A 23011-nucleotide genomic window follows, 5' to 3' on the forward strand; every position below is an offset into this window, starting at 1 on the left:
CGGCAGACGTTTAAACAACTGAGGCACCCAAGTGCCCTGAACTGAAACTTCATATAAGTTGAACAACTCTCTATTTCCTTCTGCCCCCAGTCAGCAGCCACCACTCTACCCTCTTCGTCTTTGAGTTTAACTCTTTTAGAGAAGCATAATACAGATTGTCTTTTTTTTTTTTCCAAGTAGGCTCCACGTCCAGCGTGGGGCCCCAAGCAGGGCTTGAACTCATGATTCTGAGATCAAGATCTGAGCTAAGATAAAGAGTTGGACACTTAACCCACTAAGCCACCCAGGCTTTGTCATTTGTGACTGCCTTATGTCACTGAGCATGATGTCGTCTCCAGGAGCATCATCAGTGGTTGTCACGTATCGCAGGCTGTCTTGGTTTCTGTTTCTGTTTCTCTTTTCAGTGCTGAATGATACTCCATTGTATTGTATAGTGTATTGTGTAGCATGCTTTCTTCATCTCCTTACCTGTCAAATCCTGATTTCAGGGCCACTGGGTGGATCCATGCCGGATCCCCGGGTAGCTCTACTTTGAATTTTTTGAGGAACCTCCATACCGCTTTCTCTAGCAGCTGCCCCATGTTACATTTCCACCAACAGTGTACAAGCGGTCTAATTTCTCCACATCCTCAGCGTTTCTTGCTACTTTTATTGTGTTTTTTATAATAGCCATCCTGACAGTGATATTTCACTGTGGTCTTGATTTGCATTTCCCCGATGATCAGTGATGTTGAGCACCTTTTTATATAACTGTTGGCCATTTGCATGTCTTTTTAAGAGAAATGTCCGTTCAAGAACTTTGCCCATTTTTTTAATCAGGTAATTTTTTGGTTGTTGATTTTGTTTTTGGCTATTAAGTTGTAGAAATCTCTTACATATTTTGGATATTAGATATTAACCCCTTATTGGATGTATGGTTTTCAAATATTTTTCCCATTCTGTAGACTTGTCTTTTCATTCTGTTAATTGTTTTGTTTGCTGCAAACAAAACAATTTTTGTTTGATGAAGTCCCACCTGTCTGTTTTGGGTTTTGCTGTCTGTGCCCTTGGTGTTATATCCAAGAGATCATTGCCAAGACCACCGTCAAGAGGTTTTCCCTCTAGTTTATCTTTCAGGAGTGTTATATTTTTGGTCTTATGTTTAAGTCTTTAACCCATTTTAAGTTGATTTTGTATGTGTGTGGTGTGATATAAGGTTCTGATTTCATTCCTTTGCAAGTGGATATCCAATTTTCCCAGCATCATTTGTCGAAGAGACTGCCCTTTCCCCATTATGTTTTCTTGGAAGGCTTGTTGAAGATTAATTTCTGGGCTCACAATTCTGTTCTGTTGGTCTACAACTGTCTTTCTTTCTCTTTTTCCTTTTTTTTTTTTTTAAGATTTTGTTTATTTATTTCACAGAGAGAGAGAGAGGTCACAAGTAGGCAGAGAGGCAGGCAGGAGGAAGCAGGCTCCCTGCTGAGCAGAGAGCCCGATGCGGGACTTGATCCCAGGATCCTGAGATCATGACCTGAGCCTAAGGCAGCGGCTTAACCCACTGAGCCACCCAGGCGCCCCTGTCTACATCTTTCTTAATGCCAGTGCTATTTGTTTTAATCACTGTGATTTTGTTTATTAGTTCTAGCAGGGTTTTTGTTTTGTTTTTTGGAGTCTTTTAGGGTTTTCTATCTGTAAGATCATGTCATTTGCAGACAGACAATTTTACTACTTACTTTCCAGTTTGGGTGCTTTTTATTTCTTTTTGTTGCCTAATTGCTCTGGCTAGGACTTCTAGTACTGTTGAACATAAGAGGCAAGAGGGAACATCCTTGCCTTGTTCCTGTTCTTAAAGGAAAAGTTTTCAGTTTTTCACCATTGAGTATGATATCAGCTATAAGCTTGTCATCTATGACCTTCATTATGTTATGACAAATAGCTTTTGTACCTACTTTGTTGAGGGTTTTAATCATGAAAGTGTGTTGAATTTTGTCAAATGCTTTTTCTGCATCTATTGAGATGATTATATGACTTTTATCTTTTATTTCATTAATGTGGTGGATCACATTTATAGTTATATTTTTCCTGACTAAGTAGCCAATCCAAGTTTATAAATTGCATGTAGCTGCAAAGTCTCTTTAGTTTGGCTTATTCTGTCACAGTCTTCCAGGCTCCAGGGGCCCAGTTTAGGATGGGTCCTTTCTTATTATCTAGTTTGCTGCTGCTGGAGCTGTTCTCCTGAAATAACCTTTTAATCAGCTTCCTTACTTTCATTTTCTCCCCTACAATCTGCTTTCCAGAATGATCTTTTAAAATCATGAATTAGATCATGCTGCTCTGATACATAAAAACATTTGCTGAAGGGAATGTGTGGTCAGGGAGTGTTTTTCAGAAAACAGGAATTTTATGCCATATAATGGCAGAGAATGGTCCAGGAGAAAGGGAATGGTCAACAATTTGGGAGAGTAATTGGACAAATTGTAGGAGAGAGGTTCTTGGGTAAGTGTGAAGGGTTGGAATCCAGAACACTAGCAGGAATTGCCTTGCAGTGCATAGGTAATCACCCTTAGTAATAGGAAAGGGCATATGGGCACAGCCCCAGATGGACGGGGAAGTGCGGTGGTGGAAACCTGGTGATGTTCTCTGCTCATTGTCATGATTTCTCATCTGAGAGTGAGCTGAGAAGGAAGTGGTGGAGGACGTGGGAAGAGGCGATGATAATGGTCTCACTTAGGAGATCAGACTGGGGAGGGATGGGATTAGGGCAGTCTAGCAGGATTTGGGGGCAGTAGTTTTGCCCCCCAATCGGAGAGTGACCGGTTAGAGGGCTGAGTGTTTTTCCTCTGCTCAAAGTCAAGTGCTCAGGAGGAGGTTTGAAGTAGGTAGAAAGTTGGCTTTTGACCAGAGCCGGAGTTCTGCCATGCGACTATGAATGGACAAGAGGGTCAATGAGTTGAGCGCCCATGCAAGTGTGTTATTACCGAATCACGAAGTCTAAGCTGGCTAATGAGAGAAATGAGAGATTGAGGGGAGGTGCAAAGTAGAAGATGGCTGAGTGTTTGGGTTGGAAGTCCCAGCGGTTAGCAGAGAATGTTAGAATGTTGAATGAGAAGAACTTAGCTGGAGGACAATGGCACAGTTGGTGGAGAAAGGAACGTGTGCGAATCAGCCTGTGGAGAGCTGATCTTGCCCAGAACGACAAGGTCAAGACCTGCACTGGCTAATACAATAGCCACTAGACATATGGAGCTATTTAAGTTGAGATTTAAATTAGTTAACATTAAATAAAATTAAAAATGCATTTCCCCATTGGCACTAGCCACATTTCAAGTGCTTAGTAGCCACACGAGGCTGGTGGTTATCTCGTGGGAGAGTAAAGATGAAACATTTCTGTGGTGGTGGGAAGTTCTCTTGGACGTCATTGGTCTAGAGGGTGAACATAGTGGTGAGTGGCTGAGATGGTTGCAGGGTAAGATCGTTAGAGGTAACTGGGTTAAGGAACTGAGAGGCCATGATGGGGACATAACTGTATACTTGATTGTAAAATCACTGAGAATTATGAGAAAAATAATGGTGAAAAGAGAGATGTTGGTCAGAGATCCTTTCATTCCTCCATTCCTCCCTGCAGCTCTGAGCCTGGGAAGGCTGTCCTCCCCACCCCCCCTCCCCCTGCTCCAGGTGTGGGTCTTTAGTCAAAGGCGAATCCCATCCCCCCGGAAATGATCGCCTCTGATTCAATTCAGGCCGTGAGGATTTGAGACACAAGGAGATTCACTGGAGACTTTTAGATATTTTTGGTCTTGTCCGTGATCTCTTGGATAGAACACCAAAGTCACAGACAACAAAAACAAAAATAGACAAGTGGGATTTCATTGAACTAAAACCCATGAAGTGGAATTCAAGCCTGGCAGGCTGACTCCGGGGCCTGGGCTTTCACAGACTGTTGCCGCAGATCTCTGTTCTGCAAGAGAGAAACACTGACAGGACGGATGGATTGAGGACTGTTAGATGACAGAGGGGGAGGAGAGGTCAAGGGATCAAGGTGAGCTCTTTTGTGTTTCAGAGCAAAACTATGGATTAATGGAATTGTTACTCCCTGGGAGAGGTGCTCAAAGAGAATTTGAACTGCAAATATAGGGCAGCTCAAGTTCTCTCTCTTCTTGAGGGAGATTTGGTTCTTTGTGTCTATTTGATCAGGTTGAATTTATTGGCATAAAGTTGTTCAAAATATTCTCTTACAATCCTCATAAAGTCTCCACAGGTGAAGGGCTCAGTCCTTCAAGATGGCCTCCGCTCTCACTTCAGCCCGGATTGTCATCTGTGCTTCCGAGGATCGGCTATCGATTGGAGATTCCAATGACCCCTCCTTAGGTTTGATTAATTTGCTAGAGTGGGTCACAGAACTTGGAGAAACATTTTATTCGCTGGAGAACCAGGCTATTATGAAAGGATATAACCCAGGAAAAACAAGGGGGAAGACACGCATAGGGCAAGATACATGGGAACAGGGGGAAGAGCCTCCATGTCTTCTCTAGGGGCATGAGTCTCTCCGAACTTCTATGTGTTCACCAATCTGGAAGCTCTCTGAACCCCTTGCTTTTGGGTTTTTATGGAAATTTCATCTTGTGGAGCCCGGCTCAATGAACTAGTGGTGGTGGTTGATGTTCTGTGGGGCAGATCTGATTTGGGTTGTTGTTGTGCCTGCTGGAGCACCCCGTTTTGTTGTAGAGTGCACTCTAGGGCAATAAGCACTCCCAGGCAGGATCATCCCTTTATTTTTTATTAAGATAATTTTTTTCAATATAGTGATTCAATGATTATATATATATATATACATATATATATAAATGCTTACCATAGGCGTAGTTACATCTGTCAGCATACAAAGTTATTATATTATTGACTCCATTCCCCACACTGTATTTTTTGTCCCCGTGACCTACTTATTTCATAGCCAGAACTCTGTACCTCTTAATCCCTTTCTCCTATTTTGCCCATTCTTCCGCCCCTCCCCCTCTGGCAACTTCTAGTCCCTGTATTTATGAGTCTATGTCTGGATTTTGTTTCTTTGTTGTTGTTTTGTTTATTTATTTTGTTTTTTAGGTTCTAGGTATAAGTGAAATCATATGGTCTTTGTCTTTCTCTATGGTCCCTACATTCCTTTAGACACGTTCCAGGGTCTTTTAGGAATAAACACCTTGTCCCCTTCTCTCTTTCCCCGCATCTTTTCCCCAACTTGGAAAAAGAGCATAAAAGACCACTTGAAACATTGAATTTCTAGGTTTCTTTCTTTCTTTTTATGTCTGAGGCTGATACCATAACAGGATCATTTTAGTACAACCAAATCTTTTGTGAAGTAGGGGCTTAGTTGAGGCCTATGGAAATGGTTTATATGAGAGAGAGATAGGAATGCTCAAAGTGCTGTCTTAAACAGCTCTCTCGTAAGGGGGACCTGGAACTTCCCAGCAGCCTTCAAATGCGCAGAAATCACGACTGCTTATCTTCCTTTAGCTGGAAGCGGGGACAGCAGGAGAAGCCCAGCAATACTAGTGGCAGCCAGGGAAGGACGGGCCATGGCCGTCACCACTCCAGTAAGGTTCACGGCTGTGATGAAGATATTGACGTGGCAATGGAAGGACCAGAGCCCTGTAAATCTACGAGCTGCATCTGACAAACCACCTGGGTAATCTTTTTTTTTTTACAGGAAAATTAGGAAGACGGCCAGAAGCAAAGCCAGAATACTTAAGAGTTTAAGTAAGCTTGCAAAGGGAGATGGGGATTCTTGTACGATTCGAGTTTTGGTGACTTTGAATGTTCGATCCCACTGGGTCAAGATGGCATTTCTGGCTCCTTTCCATTTCCCTGGGCCAGTCAGGCGGAACTGGTATGGTGTGCATGGGCCAAAGAAGATGGTCAAAGCCAGGCGTGGGTCCGTCAGGAGCAGAGAGAGTAGGTTGGGTTTTGCATTGATACTGGTCAGGAGTTCATCTATGTATGTGATATAATCTGATTGTAAAGCTTTGCAGTAGCACAAGCCAAACCTTTAGGAAAGGAAAATTGGGGATAAAGAAGACAAAAGGTAAAATAATGATAATCCAGAACAAGTAAAAGTGCCAGAAATAAACAGCAACACCAGAAAATTTGAAATAGTTTGTGTGTTCTTCCAAGCCCATAGCTGTCTAATGGTCTCACTATACACACACACACACACACACACACACACACACACACGTGTGTGTATATATATATATATTTAAAAACTAGATGAGCTCCTTGACAAGACACTATATATGCATGGTGCTCCAAATGCTCATTAAGGCAGCTGGTATTCTTTAGTTCTTTTGTGAAATAATTAGTAATTTCTAGAAAAAAAAGTTTTTACATAACTTCATTATTCTTAAATTTTTCCAAAACTCAATTATTGTTAGATTTATAAAATGGAAAAGTCCACAAAAATCAATAGGGTGGAATTCCCTGTAGTGCTGGTCTAGTCCCTAAAATCACTGATTGACCTATGACAAGAAGCCTTTCCACTGTGCAGTTCTAATTAATTATCTGTGTTATAGCAGAATTCTGTAATGGAGATCGATTTATACTCCAGGTTGAGGGTGAAAAAGAGACATCTAAAACGTTTTTATTGTTTGGGGATTTAGCGCTTTGTCCAGGATAGATCAGCAGGAAGTCTGCAAACATGTACAAATTAGAGAAGTGATAACCATGCAAACATGTACAAATTAGAGAAGTGATAACCATCCTTAAATGCAGTCATTTTAAAACCTTTTTTTTGGTTATGTTATGTTAGTCATCATACAGTGTGTCATTAGTTTTCGATGTTGTACCAGCCAGACAGCAGAGCATGAGGAAGCCTCTTCTCCAGGGAACAGAGTCAACAAACTTATTCTGGCAAAAGGCCAGATATTAAGTGCATTAGGCTTTGAGGGCCGTATTATGGTCTCTGATATTGTAACTCAAAAGCAACCATGAGTGTGCCTGTGTTCTCATAAAAGTTTATGGCCACTGTGATTTAGATTTCCTATAATTTTCACATATCACAAAATATTCTTCTTTCTGTCCATCCATCTAAAAATGTAAAGGAGGGGCATCTGGGTCGATCTGTCGATTAAGGGCCTGCCTTCTGCTCAGGGCATGATCCCAGGGTCCTGGGATCGAGTCCTGCATTGGGCTCCCTGCTCAGTGAGGCGTCTGCTTCTCCCTCCTCCTCTGCCTCTCTCCCTGTTTATTCTTTCTCTCTCTCTTCAATAGATAAATAAAATCTTTCAAAAAATATTAAGAGAAAAATCATAGAATAAAAATTCAGGTGGTCGGCCGATTTGGCCTGCAGGCCATAGTTAGCAGAGTCCTATTCTAGAGTGGCTGTCTGAATAAATAATAGAGCTGAATAAAGATTTGTTGAATGAATGAATGAGCAGACTCTTCTGACGTCAGTGATGAGCATAGCTCTGCCTGATTACGAATAAGGCAGGGAATCACGTATCCGAGAGATGAAACTGAATTATATTTGATTTAGAATCCAGACTCCACCACTGGGTGCCATATGAAACAATGGATCTTGGAACACTATATCAAAAACTAATGACATACTGTATCGTGACTAACGTAACATAACAAGAACAACAACAACAAAAAGTATCCAGACTCCAGGTGGCATTAGGTGACCATCGTCTGAAGTGACAATTTGGGGATACTTAAACTTCTCAGTTCCCTTCCTGCCCTCTCACCTTAAACAGGTTAGCATAGATTTTTTTCCCACCGAGTCTAAGTTTCCTTTAACTCATCTCTGTCTGCCATTGTTTTTACCCATTAGAGTGATGATTCAAAAAAGATGTGTAAGTGGTTAACTTAGTTAACTTACCCGCTGTGTTTGTTTTCTTTTCTTTCATTAACTTCCTCTATCATGACATTTCGCGGTGGTAGCTTATTTATACCTGTGAAACGTACGAACAAAAAAGGCAATTTAACTTTAGGCCTGCTTGCCTAGTGGGTAAAGATGCTTTACCACCGCTCATGTTTCACTCTTAGTATCCAACAACTTATCTGTTCTGGCAAAAAAATGGTAGCAGTCTACGCGGATTGGAGGTGTGCCCCTGGTAATATGTTACCAGCCGAGAAGTTGCCCCATTTCGGTCATCTCCCGAGTTAACCGATAAAACAAAACCTCACAGCTGAGTTCTGCCACTCCACTGACTGAAACTTTCCATTCGAATTGAACCTGTTGATTCTGCAAAAATAACAGGTAGATACAACTTGTATTTTTTGACCCCTGATTTATCTTTTGTGCTGGTAATGGCTCAAATTCCTTATGATGGTGTAATTCCATGAAGAATAGAATGGATCCTGCTTTTAAAGACTTGTTTTGAGGAGTGGGAGATGGTCTCAAAATTTCCAATATCCCAAATAACATGGCAAACCAAAACCATATGTGCCCTGCGGCTTCTTGTGCACATACCTTTCAGGACTCGGATGGCCCATCGCGCTTGTGTTTCTCCTGTGGGTATCATGGAGCCCAAGGGTTTGATGAGGCCAATGACAGCCAGAGTTGGCTGTGGCAGGTGCGCAGGGAAAATGTACTTGTACAACGATGCCTGGCCATTTTCAACTTTGACTACGGTCTCGTCCAGGAAGGGGAAAGCAAAGGTGTAGCCCGTGGCAAAGACGATGATATCAATAGGCTCTTCCTTGGGGATGTTGTTGAATATGACAGAGTTTTCCTTCACCTCCTTTATGCTCGGCTTGATGAGCACTTTCCCGGTGATGATCCGGCCCGGAAGCTCATCATTTAGCACAGGCTCTCTCAGCTGCGTCCTAAAGAGAAACGTGGGCAGGGACGAGATCTGCCAGGGGCCAGTGTGGCCAGCCCTCCCTCTCCCTTCACTTCCTTTCTTCATTCTGGGACTCTCCCCTTGGCCAGGCAGGAGGTGCCAGCCATGGGACAAACCTCTTCTGTGGGAATGACTCATGAATGTCCAAGAATGATGAAATGCATTTACCATTTACTAGTGTTTGGGAGCCTATGGAGAAGGGGCTCAGAGGTTTCCCTGGCTCCCATTTCCCTTGCTGACTTTCAGATCTCAGTTATCAGTGTCTTTAGAGATAACCCAGTGCTGAAGTACTCCAAGGGAAGCCAGGGACTTCTACATCTGCTGAGAACTGCTGGGAGCTCTCTCCTCCTAGGGAGCACTGGGACAAGGAAAGCAGGCATGTGTTTAAAAGGAACAAGGCCAGAATGATCTTTTTCTGCCTATGTCTTTGGGCTCACTAAGCAAATACTTTGTGAGATGATTTTATTTTATTTTACTTTATTTTTTATTTTTTAAAAGATTTAAAAAAATTATTAATTTGACAGAGATCACAAGTAGGTAGAGAGGCAGGCAGAGAGAGAGAGGAGGAAGCAGGCTCCCTGCTGAGCAGAGAGCCCGATGCGGGGCTTGATCCCAGGACTCTGGGATCATGACTTGAGCTGAAGGCAGAGGCTTTAACCCACTGAGCCACCCAGGTGCCCCTGTGACATGATTTTAAATAAGCTGAGCCATTTTGAGGTTATGGTGAAGGCACAGAAAGAGACAGTGGGATAAAATGGAAAGAGCACTGGAATAGGAAGGAGGAAGGGTGGCTTCTTATCCTAATGTTTATACTTAACAGAGCTTGAGGAAGTCATTTGGTCCAAATTGGGTTTTATTCATCTGTAAAATAGGGATACTGACGCTTGCCATCCTTAGTTCATTGGGTAGGATGAAGAGCATATGAAATAGATGGGAGTTGGGGTTGGTCTCAAAATTTCCAATATCCCAAACAACATGGCAAGCCAAATAACATGGCAACATGAAATCGTATGTACATAAGAAGTTTGGAAATGATAAATGATTAAATCTAAGAGTGAAGGGATGATAGTTCCTTAGGCTCATTTCATATCTTTTAAAGGATTATGGTTTATAGTCCCCCAGCTGCCATCCAGGTTAAACAAAGCTTATGGTAGACAAAGTTCTGGTGCCAAGAGCCAAAACCCCCAAGGGGCTTCAAGGTAGGACGTGGAAGAGGATAGGTAGGAAACATGGAAGGAAAAGATGGTGACGTAGAGGCTAGAGGAGAGCGGGGTGAGAGGAAGGTACGTGAGAGAAGGAGGAAGAGAGGAGGAAGAGAAGGAGGAAACAAGTGTGTGTACGCACACAAGGGGGCTGTGTGCCGTCAGTGGTGGCTTGGGTGCCCCGTGATCCATGCTGGCCCAGAGTGAAGTCTGGAGGAAGGTCAGACAAGATCTCCAGGCTAAGGTGCCATCCTGGTAATGGAATGTCATTGTACAAACCATTTAATGAACGAGAAAGTAGAGCCTTCAGTTCTTGCTAATGAGGTAAGTCATAGGTGGTAACTCAGTTATAGACTGAATTTAGGACAGACTGAGATCAAGTTCGTCTTGACAAGGGCAAGAAGACATTGCTGTTGGAGAGACGACAAGGGGCAACTAGAACATTTAATTTTTCCCACACAGTGAAACAAGGCAAGTGTGTTGCTTATGTCAAAGTAGTCATAGACAAGTCACTCTCTTTTGATCGCTGTAGTTGAGGCTTATGTAACTTGCCTAGCTCACAGAGCTCGCTTATTACTAAACGAGCTTGGGCAAGTAGTTGAACTTTGTGAAGCCTCAGTTTACCCAGGATAAACAGGAGACTATAATAATACTTTAAAGCGTTATTGACAAGATGAAATTTATAGCTTCGCTTACCAAGAACTCAAAAACAGTTAGGTCTCATGAAGTGCATTTGTATGATGTCTTCTTTCATGGTCAGTCACATGGTTGTGTAATTGCCCGGTTTGGATATGCCAGTGGAAAGATCAAGGTTCCTTCCGCCCAACAGCCCTCAGCAGATACACTATATTTACCTGTCTTCTGGTATTAAGCCGTAATTTGCATGATTGAACCAGCTGTTCATCTTTCTTGCCATCAACCAAGTCACAATTGGAGTTGGGAGAGAATTTCTGAGCATGTTCTGAAATCGAGTCATGAACACCATGTCCCACGGGTACCCTGAGTCAAAGACTCGGCTCATCACCCAGGCCCCTCCCGTGGTGCTGAGGAACACCTAGAAACAATCAAAGAAACCACTCAGTCTGAGCCAGGGAACAGGACTGGCTTTGCCAGAAATTCAGGAAGTTTCACGATTAGAATGGCACCAGAAATACCACCCTCAAAATACATCCTCAACCACATATTTCTGGCTCCTCCAGCTCCCATCTTCAAGTTATTCTTTTGAGATCGTGGTTTGAGCATCTAGAGTATTAAAATGCCTTAGAACACGTAACGAACTTACTATCTGCCAGCCACCACAGTGAGTGAGATACTGTGATGAGCGAGGGGGAGCTGGAAGTCTCATGTGAAAAAACAATGAGCCGGTGGTTACAATTTTGTAGGTATGTCAGCAATTGAAATTTGTCTACAGAGAGTTTCAATAGAAACCATTGTTGGAATTGACAGAGTTCAGTAGCCCAATTAGTTTTGGCGAATTCTCTCTCTCTCTCTCTTTTTTTTTTAACAGAGTCGCTATTTGAGCTTACCAGCTGACTGAATTTGAAATTTCCAATCATTACAGAAATAGAAATAATAATATGCTGCCCACGTGTGGTGGTCATAGTGGGTGAGACTTGTTCTTTTTTATTTCAGGACCTCCTTTTTCTTCTTTCAGGGTAACTCCTCCAAACTGCTAGTCTCCCCAAATCCATCAATCAATCAGGTCCTTTTTTGAAAGTCCCCAAAAGGAACATTATAGTCACACACCCCCAGTCCTTTTTCTTCATGGCTATTGTCACTCTTGCAATTAGTGATCTAATTATCTATACTTATTTCATTGGCATCTGTGTCCCCCACGACCCTGTGCTCCATGATGGCAGAAATCTTGTTTCTATTGTGTTCTTCAGTGGTTCCCAGGGGCTGGCACAAAGTTTGGCACATCAGAAGCCAACGACTCATCTTTACTTGTTGTTCCCGCCTGCCAGCTGAGGAATGTTCATTACCATTATTACCTAAACTCGTAGTGGGGAGAGATCACTGTGTTGGGGTGAAATAGCTGGGCATGTTCTTGTGGGTTGTGAAAAAAGAGAAAAGGCACTGTAGGAGGAGAGGCGTCGGGTACGAGGAAAGGGGAAAAGAGACACAGAATCGGAAAGGGCTCAGAGTAGTGGGGGATAAAGCTGGAATTGCAGATTTGAACCGAATTAAGGAGAACCCTATAATGCAAGGCTAATTCACCTGCAATTTCTTATTAGTGTTTTCTTTTGTGTTGCTTGTTTTATTTTATCCATTCCATTCCATTCTATTTTAGTAGGAGTTTCCTGTACATTTTGGCAGGAGCACAGAGCCCGCAGAGCTTTCTTAGCTTCCGTGATTTGGCAAAGTGATCAGAAAGTGGCCCGTGCGTTCTCAGATCTGTCTCCTCTGCTTCTCTTCCCCACTTTTTTTTTACTTGAGTATAATTGACCTTTCTTTTTTAGTGACTTATTAGAAGTTTTTAAACATGAGAGTGTCATAATGAGAGCTGGCTTTTCAGAGGATTTGTTTGTGGGTGTTAGGGTGTCTGTATGGATTGCTGCATGTGGGAGGAGGGAGTGGGCATGCAGGGATATGGGTAGAATTAGGAACAGGTGCTTTGGGTCAGAGGGACTTGAACTTGAAGGCTGGCTCAGCCATCTGCTAGTGGTACAACGTCAGGCAGCCTCCTTAGCTTCGGTAAGCCTCAATTTCTTCACCTACAGTCAGATGTACTGACAGGACCCACTCCCATGGCTGCTTTTGATGACTGGTTGAGGTCATACTGTAAGGCATTTAGTGAAGTGCTTGGCACAGAGGAAGCCCCAATAAATATGGATCATTTTTACAATTATTATTAGGAGGATTATTGTGTGGACTCATTGTACAGACCTTATTGTACGGACCAGTTGAAGGTAGTGGAGGTTAACAAAGAAAGGAGTGAAAAAGCGAATGGGAAACCTTCAGAGGAAAAAGAACAGGATTTTCTCACCGATGGGACTAGGTAGGACCCAGATGTCTCCTAGAGCTCTTGTTGGATGACTGGGAAAATGACAAAAATGGAAGTCAGAGAAGTTGGTCCTGGAGGAAAAGTGACACTTGGAATTTGCAGTAAAAAAACTTATAAACACATAAGAAAAAATGATTTAACTGTTTTTTGGGGATGCCTGGGTGGTTCAGTCAGTTAAACATCTGCCTTCAGCTCAGGTCATGATCGTGGGGTCCTGGGATTGAGTCCTGCATGGGGCTCCTGCTCATCAGGGAGTCTGCTTCTCCCTCCTCCTGCTGCTCCCCTGCTTGTGCTCCCCCACTCTCTCTCTGATAAATAAATAAATAAAATCTTAAAAAAAAAAAGAAAAAATCTGTTTTTTTAAATGTGTGTGTGCTTTAGGCATATTTATTTCTTTCATCATTTTTCATGTTTGTCCGAGGCATGCATCTTAAGATAAAATTCTTCATTAAGTCACATGAAGAAAGGTACCTTTTTTGCCAGGTGGCTGGCTTCCACAGCAATGTCTGTGCCCGAATTCCCCATTCCAATCACAAGGACTCTCTTGTCCTTAAATATATCTGGATGTTTATACTGTCGGCTATGAAAGTACTGGCCTTTAAAGGTATTTATACCTATAGAAAAAGAAAATCAAATAATTTTATAGGATCAGTGAATGAAACATAAATGTTCTTCCATTAATATCTTCTTGATGGATTATTTTGGTTATTTTATTATTTATTTTAAAAATATTTTGTTTATTTAATATAGAGAGAGACAGTGAGAGAGGGAATACAAACAGGGGGAGTGGGGAGGGAGAAGCAAGCTCTCCACTGAGCAGGGAGCCTGATGCTGGGCTCAATCCCAGGATCCTGGGATCGTGATCTGAGCCAAAGGCAGTTGCTTAACCAACTGAGCCACCCAGGTGCCCCTAAAGTGTGGTTCTTATTGGAAAAGGTCCCTGTGGTTGGGGAGGTTCACAGATAGTTTACCTTGGCGACGGACTGGGACTCAGGCTGAGTGTGCTGAGTCAGCAAGAGCTAGCTCTTAGAAAAAGGGATTGTGTTCATTATACTGGGGTCAGATCTACTGATCTAACTAGAAAGGGTATCTCAGGTGGCTGAGGCCAGATTTCTTACCAAAACATTGAATGTGAATGGATAGTTTTGGAAAATACTCTCAAGGTTGCATTAACACAATCAATCAAAAATAGTACATTCTAGGGGCACCTGGGTGGCTCAGTGGGTTAAAGCCTCTGCCTTCGGCTCAGGTCGTGATCCCAGGGTCCTGGGATCGAGCCCCACATTGGGCTCTCTGCTCCACAGGGAGCCTGCTTCCTCCTCTCTCTCTGCCTGCCTCTCTGCCTAGTTGTGATTTCTCTCTGTCAAATAAATAAAATATATATAAAAAAATAGTACATTCTATACAAAGAACCTATTTTTTCCAGAAAAAGTGATAAGACATCAGGGGATAAATGTGGATGCTTGTGGCAAGTAGCCTCGTTAAGATCTGGTCACTCTTTAACTCACCTTGAATCATTAGAAATCTGATATGAGTCTCAGTTAAAACTCACCATAATCCAGAGACTTTAGAATTTAACAATGATGCAACCGAATTCAAATATTAACTCAGACAGGACCCACTATGGACCTGGGAATGGCTGAGGAGGGAGAGCTAGACAAGTTTGAGGAGAATCATAGAATTATTATCCTTATTATTTTCCATAATATCCATAGATAATAATTCTACCCTGGGATGTTAAATTATCTTAGACTCTCTCCAGAACAGGCTCCTTTGGATCACAAATGAGCAAAAATGAGACCCTGTGGCTGAGTCTCCTATCAGACTAATATTTTTCCCTCTTTTGTCACAGGAAGGCAGCATGAGCATTTTATTAGGTGAACATGTTTGCGTTAGTAAACACACTAGAATGTATATATCTGAATGAATTAAAAGTGGTTATCTTGGGAAGTTGTACATTTATTCTATGATACCTGTTATTTTTACTAAGACTTTTTGGAACATCTTTGGAATTTCCTCCAGATCAATGTGCCTCCAGACACAAGTTTTTGAAAGTCTTCAATGAATCTGAATTTTCGTTAACAGTTAACAATATCCTTAGGGTGTATGTACTCTGTACTAAGCAAGCCTGTTGTGAGGCAGAAAAGAAGTTGGTGAAATCTGGAGGACTCCTTTTCAAGTCTAAAGTCCCAGAACTTTAGAGCTCAAAGGCTCCTTAACGATGAACTCGCCAGGGATTTCAAACGACCAGTTGGTAGTGGCTGGTAAGATTGGTATTGAGAGGGCACCTGGGTGCTCAGTTGGTTAAGCGTCTGCCTTTGGCTCAGGTCATGATCCCAGGGTCCTGGGATTGAGTCCTGCACTGGGCTCCCTGCTCAGCAGGGAGCCTGCTTCTCCCTCTGCCTGCAGCTCCTCCCACGCCCCCAGTCTTATGCTCTCTCTCTCAAATAAGTAAATAAAATCTTAAAAAAAAAAAAAAAAAAAAAAAGACCAGTGTTGGAATGTCTGCCAGTCCCGTAGAGCTCTGTTTGCTTGATCTGTGAGGTATGCTGTAGGGTGAGGTGGTCCAGGCCTCTAACTCAGCTTTGGCGGTCTGCTGCCGTTGAGGCTAACCACCTGTGTAACATCCCATGTCCTAGAAGACTTTCTGAGTGTTGCCCATCACTTACAGAGAGACGCTGAACCTCAGGGAGGCACAAAACTGCTGGCTAGTTATTTATTCTTTTTTGGGCACACATTGGTTGTTTGGAGCGAATGAAAGCCAAAAGCTGGCCAGAAAGTGCTGGTTAGGAAAAAAATCCTTATTACCCCACAACTTTAGCTTTTTAAGGGAGGAAGCATAGAAATGTGTTAGATTAAGCCAGTATCAGGATGGCTCCCAAGAGACAAATTAGGGTCAGTTTCAGAAAATGCTGTACCTGGAAAAGAGTCCAGTGGCAAATATGGGTTAGTAAGGAAACCAGTGCAGACCATGACAGCATCGAAGACGGCAGACTGCTGCTTTCCTTCATGCTGGGTGACCACCTCCCATTGGCCAGTGACAGTGAAATCTGGGCATTTGGTTACTTTGCAGACTTTAGTCTGAAAAAAGAATCATAGTCACAATTAATTGTAGTCAAGTTTCTGGTAAGGGCTTGCTGGCCACAGTTGACATTTGGACTGTTCTAGAGCACAGACTAACCGTAATTAATAAACATAAACTTAGAAATTGAATCAAGTTATCAGATTAACCATAATTTTCTGGATGAAAGTATTCTAAGCGGGGCGCTTGGGTGGCTCAGTGGGTTAAAGCCTCTGCCTTCTGCTCTGGTCATGATCCCACGGTCCTGGGATCGAGCCCCGCATCGGGCTCTCTGCTCCGCAGGGAGTCTGCTTCCTCCTCTCTCTCTGCCTACTTGTGATCTCTGTCAAATAAATAAATAAAATCTTTAAAAAAAAAAAAAAAGAAAGTATTCTAAGCTTAGAGTTGTGATGGGGTATTTAAGAGAAGTGATGAGATCCAAAAAGTTTGAATGATTTTGCTCAAATTCTCACAGTAGATGATAGAACCAAGAACTATGGTCTTCTTTCTGTTATGTATATCTCTCCTAGAGCTGTGCTTTAATAGAGATGTGGGTAATATAAATTGAAAACAGAAATTTGGACCTTATGAAAGGTCCTATAGAATATGTTGCTGAAGTTTTCCCAGATCCAGAGAATGATTGGAAAATGCTAACTTTATGGCTTGAATGTTCTGGAGGAGTCCAAATGTCAGTCTATTTTTTTGTTTTAATCGAGTATATATATATGTTTATGGGTGCGGGGTTCTGATTCAGAAAATATGTAAAATAAATGTACAAGTCAAATTTAAGAGCACAAATACTCCACTGACCAAGAGACTTTGCTGCCTTTCTTTTTTCAGTTTTCAGAGAAGACAGGCATCCCAGGTCTTTCCTAATGGGGTCACTGTTTGGTTTATAATATTTGAAGCACTTGTTGGACTCCAACATGTGTATTAGGAACTCTTCCTTTTTAAAATTTAAGTTTTCAGTGAATTAAAAATTAATTGATTTCAAAATAGAGTTTACTTTTGTCTTAAAAACAAGGACTATTTGTAATTAAATATTTGGAATGCACAGAGAGGAAAGAAATCTCTTATGTGTATATCCTCTTAAAACTTTTGTGAACATCTAGCTTTAATCATTTCTTTTCCAATTATTTTAAAATAGACTTGGGGCAGCATGTAGTAAAGGAAATTCTTCAGATTCAGGAACTCTAATGCATTAAAAAATATTTCTGAGGATCATATCCATTTACTATGGTAGTGTTTCGTTTTTACTGTATCCCTTGCAAAATAAGGAAGTGGAGTAAAATACTCTTTGGAAAACTGGCATACTTTCATTTTATCTGATTTGATTGAAATATAGTTGGCATACCACGTTGTGTAAGTTTAAAGTATATGATTAATGATCTGTTAAATGTATAATATGTGTAATGTATAAATGTATAATGTATAAACTGCAAAATAATTGCAACAAACAGTAAGTCTATTTCATACCCGTCACTTTGCATCGTTATAATTCTTTTTCTTGTGAAAAGAACTTTTAAGATTTACTTTCTTAGCAACTTTCAAATATATAATACTGTGAACTACATTCAGTGTGCTGCACATTATAGCCCCAGAACTGATTTATCTCGTAACTGGGGTCTGTACCTTTTGACCGTCTTGGCCCTTGTCCCCCAGCACCCTCCTCTCACCTCTGGCAACCACCAATCTGCTCTGTTTCTATGAGTTTGGTGATTTTCTTTTTTTTTGGTATTTCTCTGACATTTCACTTAGTATAATACTCTAAAGGCCTATCCACATTGTTGCAAATGGCAGGATTTCCTTCTTTTTTTATGACTAAACAACATTCCAGTGTGTGTGTATGTGTCTGGGATATTTTCTTTATCCATGTACCCATCGGAGGATACTAGGGTTGTTTCCATGTCTTGATTATTATAACTAATACTGCAGTGAACACGCGGTTGCAGGCATCTCTTCAAGGTACTGGTTACGTGTTGGTCAGTACCTTTAAGGTTGTGAATACGAATCTTATTTACTACTAGTTTTGGTCATTCATGTTGCTTTCAATTCCCTAGAAATTCCTTACCATCCTCATCTGTAGCAGGGAAAGGTGAGATAGGGGAGAAGGAAAGCACATGGATTGTCCTGTTTCTTGGGGAGGAAAAGAATGGGGGGAAAAGAGTATATTCATTTGCCTCCGTCCTGTCTTCTTCCTGTTTCTGTTCTTGGAAATGGGAAGGGAGGTGGATAAGGCCTATGAAAAGCACCATATTCAAAGATTTTTCTATTCCCAAGGATATCTAGAGAAGATTTCCTTCAGATAGTGAGGTTCTTTTGTGTATGGGTCATTGCACGTGTTTTTTCCTATAAAGGGATACTCAAGAAGAGAGGACCTATGTGATGACCTGTGTGCTTTTGTCCCAAGCAGAGAATGTGGTTTGATATTTTCAGGTTCCTTTGGGTTCTTGGATGAAATTATTACAAACTAAAAATGTATACCTGTGAATTCTTACAGAAAGTACCCACTTCCACTTTCTGATTTACTTAGGGTGGGTGTAGTACAAGGGGAGGAATCCAGCCCCGTTTCCTCAATCTTGCCAGTTCACCATCTCATCTACAGAGCCAAAGGGGAGGCAATTGAGAGAAACAGGAAACAGGTAGGCAATACTTTGACTACTGACTGAAGTTTTGTGTCTTACCTTGAACTGAATGCATTCCAGAAGGTTGAACCGGTTTGCATACATTTTGAGGTATTCCAGGAATTGAGAATTTGGCACATAGTTTGGATAATCTTCTGGGAATGGAAAGTCTGAGTAACAAGACATCTCCTTGCAGCTGTTGGAAACCACAGACTTATAGAGGCTGGCTCTGCCTTCTTCAACATGTTCCTGCACAAACAGTGTACACACATGAGTGTGTATGGATTTGTGCATGTGTACACACATGTGAAATGGCTGTTAATTTTTAGGCATTTTAAACATTGACAGAGATTAAGGTTACCCTTTCTAATGGGATTTGTTGTCCTGCCCTTGAGGTAGGGTGAACACGGAACACTGAATTTTATGACGAGAGTTGTAATTTCATTCATTACATGTTAACAAACCCAGGATGAACTCACCTGTCCAGATTCACATGCCATTATCGCAAAATACCAGAAAATATGGAAATAGACCAGAGCCAGGAAGTTGTGTCTGCATGATGGACAGTTGCTAGGTAGTTTGGTTTCCATGGGCGTTGTTGAAAGGACTATGCAGAAGGGGGTTCAGATCGTGAAGGATTTTGCATCTAAAGTTAAGGAATTTGGATTTTATTGGAAGGTGATGGCAGTCTTCTGAATTTTTAATGAGGAAGTGATTCCTGTTATATTTTGAGAAGATAATTCCTGTTCTACAAAAGATGAATGATGGAAGTCTGGAAAGGAAGGAAGGAGGGCGGTGAAGGGCCTAAACCAGAAATCCACCCGAGCCATGGCTGAAGTCAGCCTAAGCAGAGGCGGTGGTGTTGAAACAGGTGGAAACTGAGGCAGCAGAAAGACAGAAGGCATAGGATGGTGGAGCTGTTTGGATTCAGGTCTTGGGAAAAAAAGCAGGTCAAAGGTGTCCAGACTAGGTAACTGCGTAGCTGGTGAAAGACTCATTTCCCTCCCCCAGTTTCGACCTGATTAAATGGCAAATATCAGGATCTCAGACAACTCCCACCGGGTTGAATAATAAGCAGTTTTGGTACATGCGGTCGTTAATATACATGGCCTCTGTCTTTGGGATGTATTATGAAGGGTATTCTGAGTTTCGTGAGGAGGTGGTCCTCAGTATTTTCGTATTATTTACCATTTTGGTTACATATAGTTGTTTTTTTCCCTAAGGCAAACAGAAGGCTCACATGTGGAGGAGGGCTCACTTTGTTCTCTCAGAGGACGTGACTCTAGATCTGCATGAAATGTGTGGTGAGCACAGCGATTACAGGTTACAGTAAAACTGTAAACACATCGTTGTGGTTTCGGTTAATGTTGCCGTCTCGTCAGCTCATCAGTAATGAGTTCACTGTATCTTGCTTGTCTGGGGCTCCCCCTCTGACAGTCTCTTTGTCCAGAATAAATCTAGAAAACTGGAATCTAAAGGCTCTGGGCAGGGCGACTGTTTAAATCCTGCCCGTTTATTCTGCCGGGAAATCTAAAGCAGTGTGACTCAAAGACGTCGTTGGCCCAGCAAGACAGAGCTGACTTGTTCATTAGCACTCTGTGACAAGAGAAGTACAGACATTGAGAGTAAGCAGCTGGAAACTTCCATCGCGATAATTCGCCGTTGTTACGTATCCAAGCATGTGGACTCCTATGTGTTGAATGAGACTCGGGTCAGTCTCAGTTTTGTCTGACCCCTGGGAGGAGGGCTGTGGTGGTCGAGTTGTGTCCTAGTCATGGGCAGTGGGACTATATTAGTGATGTTTTAAGGTTAGTTTGAAAACTGTTATCCAAAAATCCATACAGCTTGTCATTTTCTTTCATTGGAGGATAACTGATATTGGAGCGTCTGGGCTGCTCAGCCAGCTAAGTGTCTGACTTGGGCTCAGGTCATGATTTCAGGGTCCCAGGATCCAGCCCGAAGGTGGGCTCACTGCTCAACAGGGGGTCTTCTTATCCCCCTCGCTCTGCCCGTTGCCCAGCTTGTGCAAGTCCCCCTCCCTCTGCCCGATTCCCATGTGTGCACTCTCTCTCTCTCAAATAAATAAAATGTTTAAAAAAGATAACTGATGTTTAGTTATAACCTTAGAGAATAAACTGGCCACTGATAAAAGGTTGAGGATAACTTTTGAAAATGCAACCCTACTTGCTTCGTTTTGGATGGCAGTTACAAGAAGGTCCTGGGGGCACCTGGGGCGCTCAGTCGGTTAAGCGGCTGACTCTTGATTTCAGCTCAGGTCATGATCTCAGGGTCGTGGGATTGAGCCCCTTGTCGGGGTCTGGGCTCAGTGTGGAGGCTGCTTGAGATTCTCTCTGCCTCTGCCCCTCACCCAGCCCGTGCTCTCTCTCTCTCCAAAAAAAAAAAAAAGTCCTGAACTTCCTGAGATAAAGTTTCTTCTTCCTTTCCAATCAATGTACCTTTGTGAACTGTGTTTCTCTCCTTATGTGTGCTCTGAGGCAAAACTTAGAAACAGTTTAGATACACAGTATCCCTTGAGAAGAGCTTGGTTTTGCCACCAGCTCAGATTAGGTACAATACCAAGCAAGAAGCTAGTTTAATGGTCACATTAAAAACTTTAAATATTGGAGGGTATGTGCTATGGTGAGTGCTGTGAAATGTGTAAGCCTGATGATACAGACCTGTATTCCTGGGGCTAATAATACATTATACATTAATAAAAATAATTTTTAAAAAATTTTTAAAAGTTTTTAAAAAGATTTAATTTATTCACTTAACAGAGAGAGAGAGAGAGATTACAAGTACGCAGAGCAGCAGGCAGAGAGGGGAAGAAGGCAGAGGCTTAACCCACTGAACCACCTAGGTGCCCCAATAAAAATAATTTAAAAAACTTTAAATGTTAATATGTCCAACGCACAGTAAGAGCGTGCCTCCCGGTGTTTCATATGGAGATTACTCCACACGCAATGTTTTATTTGGCTAAAAGCCACGAGTGTATTAGTGACTTCCTATATTAATTGCGTACGTATATACTTCCAAAGAAAAATGGGTCCACCTTTTGGAATTTTTAAAAATTTGTACATTTAATGACATTTGCTGTATTTTATTTTATGTCTTTTGACTCTATACGACTTTTGAATTTATATTTTGACCTTTTTCTTCATTTCGTTTTCACTGTTTTCATAGTTCCTTTTTACTTTTCTTACAAACGTAGTTGTATGTACTTGATTGGAAATTAAACAACAGAACACGGACTTGATTGAGAAGCACAGCTCTCTAGTCAGTGCTCCTTAACCTTGTTAAGAATCACCTGGGGAATCTCATTAACATGTAGATGCTGATTTAGTAGGTCTGTGTGACCTACTTTTTTTTTTCCTTAAGATTTATTTATTAAAGAGAGCGAGAACACGAGTACAAGTGTGCTGGTGAGAGCAGGAGGAGGGAGGCGCCGAGCGGGGGAGGAGGGAGAGGGAGAAGCCGACTCCGTGATGAGCACGGACCCCTCATTCTGCGATATTTACTTCAGCTGAAACCAGAAGCTGGATGTTCAGCCGACTGAGCCACCCAGGTGCCTCAAGCCTGAGAGTCTGTATTTCTTTTTTTAAAATATTTTATATTTTAAAATATTATATATATTAATATTTTATATTTTTTAAAAATAATTTTTATTATTAACATATAATGTATTATTTGTTTCAGGGGTACAGGTTTGTGATTCTTCAGGCTTACACAATTCACAGCACTGAGATGCTGTATTTCTAACAAATTCCCCTGCAGATGTTGTTGGGCCGGGGTCCATACTCTGAGTATCAAGGCTTTAGAACAGTCCTACCAACAGGAATGTGGTGGAACATACACACTTTACAATTTTCTGGTAGTCATATTTAAAAATTAAATTTAAATTTAAAAATTAAAAAAAAAGAACCAGGTGAAATTAATTTTAACAGTATACTGTGTTTAATTCACTCTATCTGAATTTTATACTTTCAACATGTAATCACTATAAAAATTTACTAATGAAGTACATTTTATTCTTTTATGTGTAGCAAGTCTTTCAAATACCAGTGTGTATATTGTACTTCTCAATTCAAATGTTAAACGTGAATTGAAAAGGGGTATTCATATACCCAAATTGCTAATGAATATACTTAAAAGCGCTCCAGTAACTGAACTGAGGATTGGTTTTAAAATTAAAATTAACTGGGGCGCCTGGGTGGCTCAGTTGTTAAGTGTCTGCCTTTGGCTCAGGTCATGATCCCCAGGGTCCGGGGTTCAAGCCCCGCATTGGGCTGCCTGCTTGGCAGGAG

The 23011-nt window shown here is 41.7% G+C and overlaps 1 protein-coding gene across 1 annotated transcript in view; it reads right to left on the bottom strand.

The window, feature by feature from the left end:
* Window positions 1-5258: 5258 nt before the first annotated feature.
* The window catches only part of FMO1 (flavin containing dimethylaniline monoxygenase 1), a 29399-nt gene continuing 11646 nt past the window's right edge, over window positions 5259-23011 (bottom strand). The window contains exons 4-10 of the mRNA XM_045983190.1: window positions 18768-18956; window positions 15941-16103; window positions 13494-13636; window positions 10873-11072; window positions 8444-8799; window positions 7850-7922; window positions 5259-6017 (exon numbers count right to left, since the gene is read on the bottom strand). Of these exons, the coding sequence (XP_045839146.1) occupies window positions 5675-6017; window positions 7850-7922; window positions 8444-8799; window positions 10873-11072; window positions 13494-13636; window positions 15941-16103; window positions 18768-18956 (1467 nt within the window). The 3' untranslated portion in view covers window positions 5259-5674. The remainder of the gene's footprint in view (window positions 6018-7849; window positions 7923-8443; window positions 8800-10872; window positions 11073-13493; window positions 13637-15940; window positions 16104-18767; window positions 18957-23011) is intronic.

Source organism: Meles meles, chromosome 17, assembly GCF_922984935.1.
Source record: "Meles meles chromosome 17, mMelMel3.1 paternal haplotype, whole genome shotgun sequence".
NCBI lineage: Eukaryota > Metazoa > Chordata > Mammalia > Carnivora > Mustelidae > Meles > Meles meles.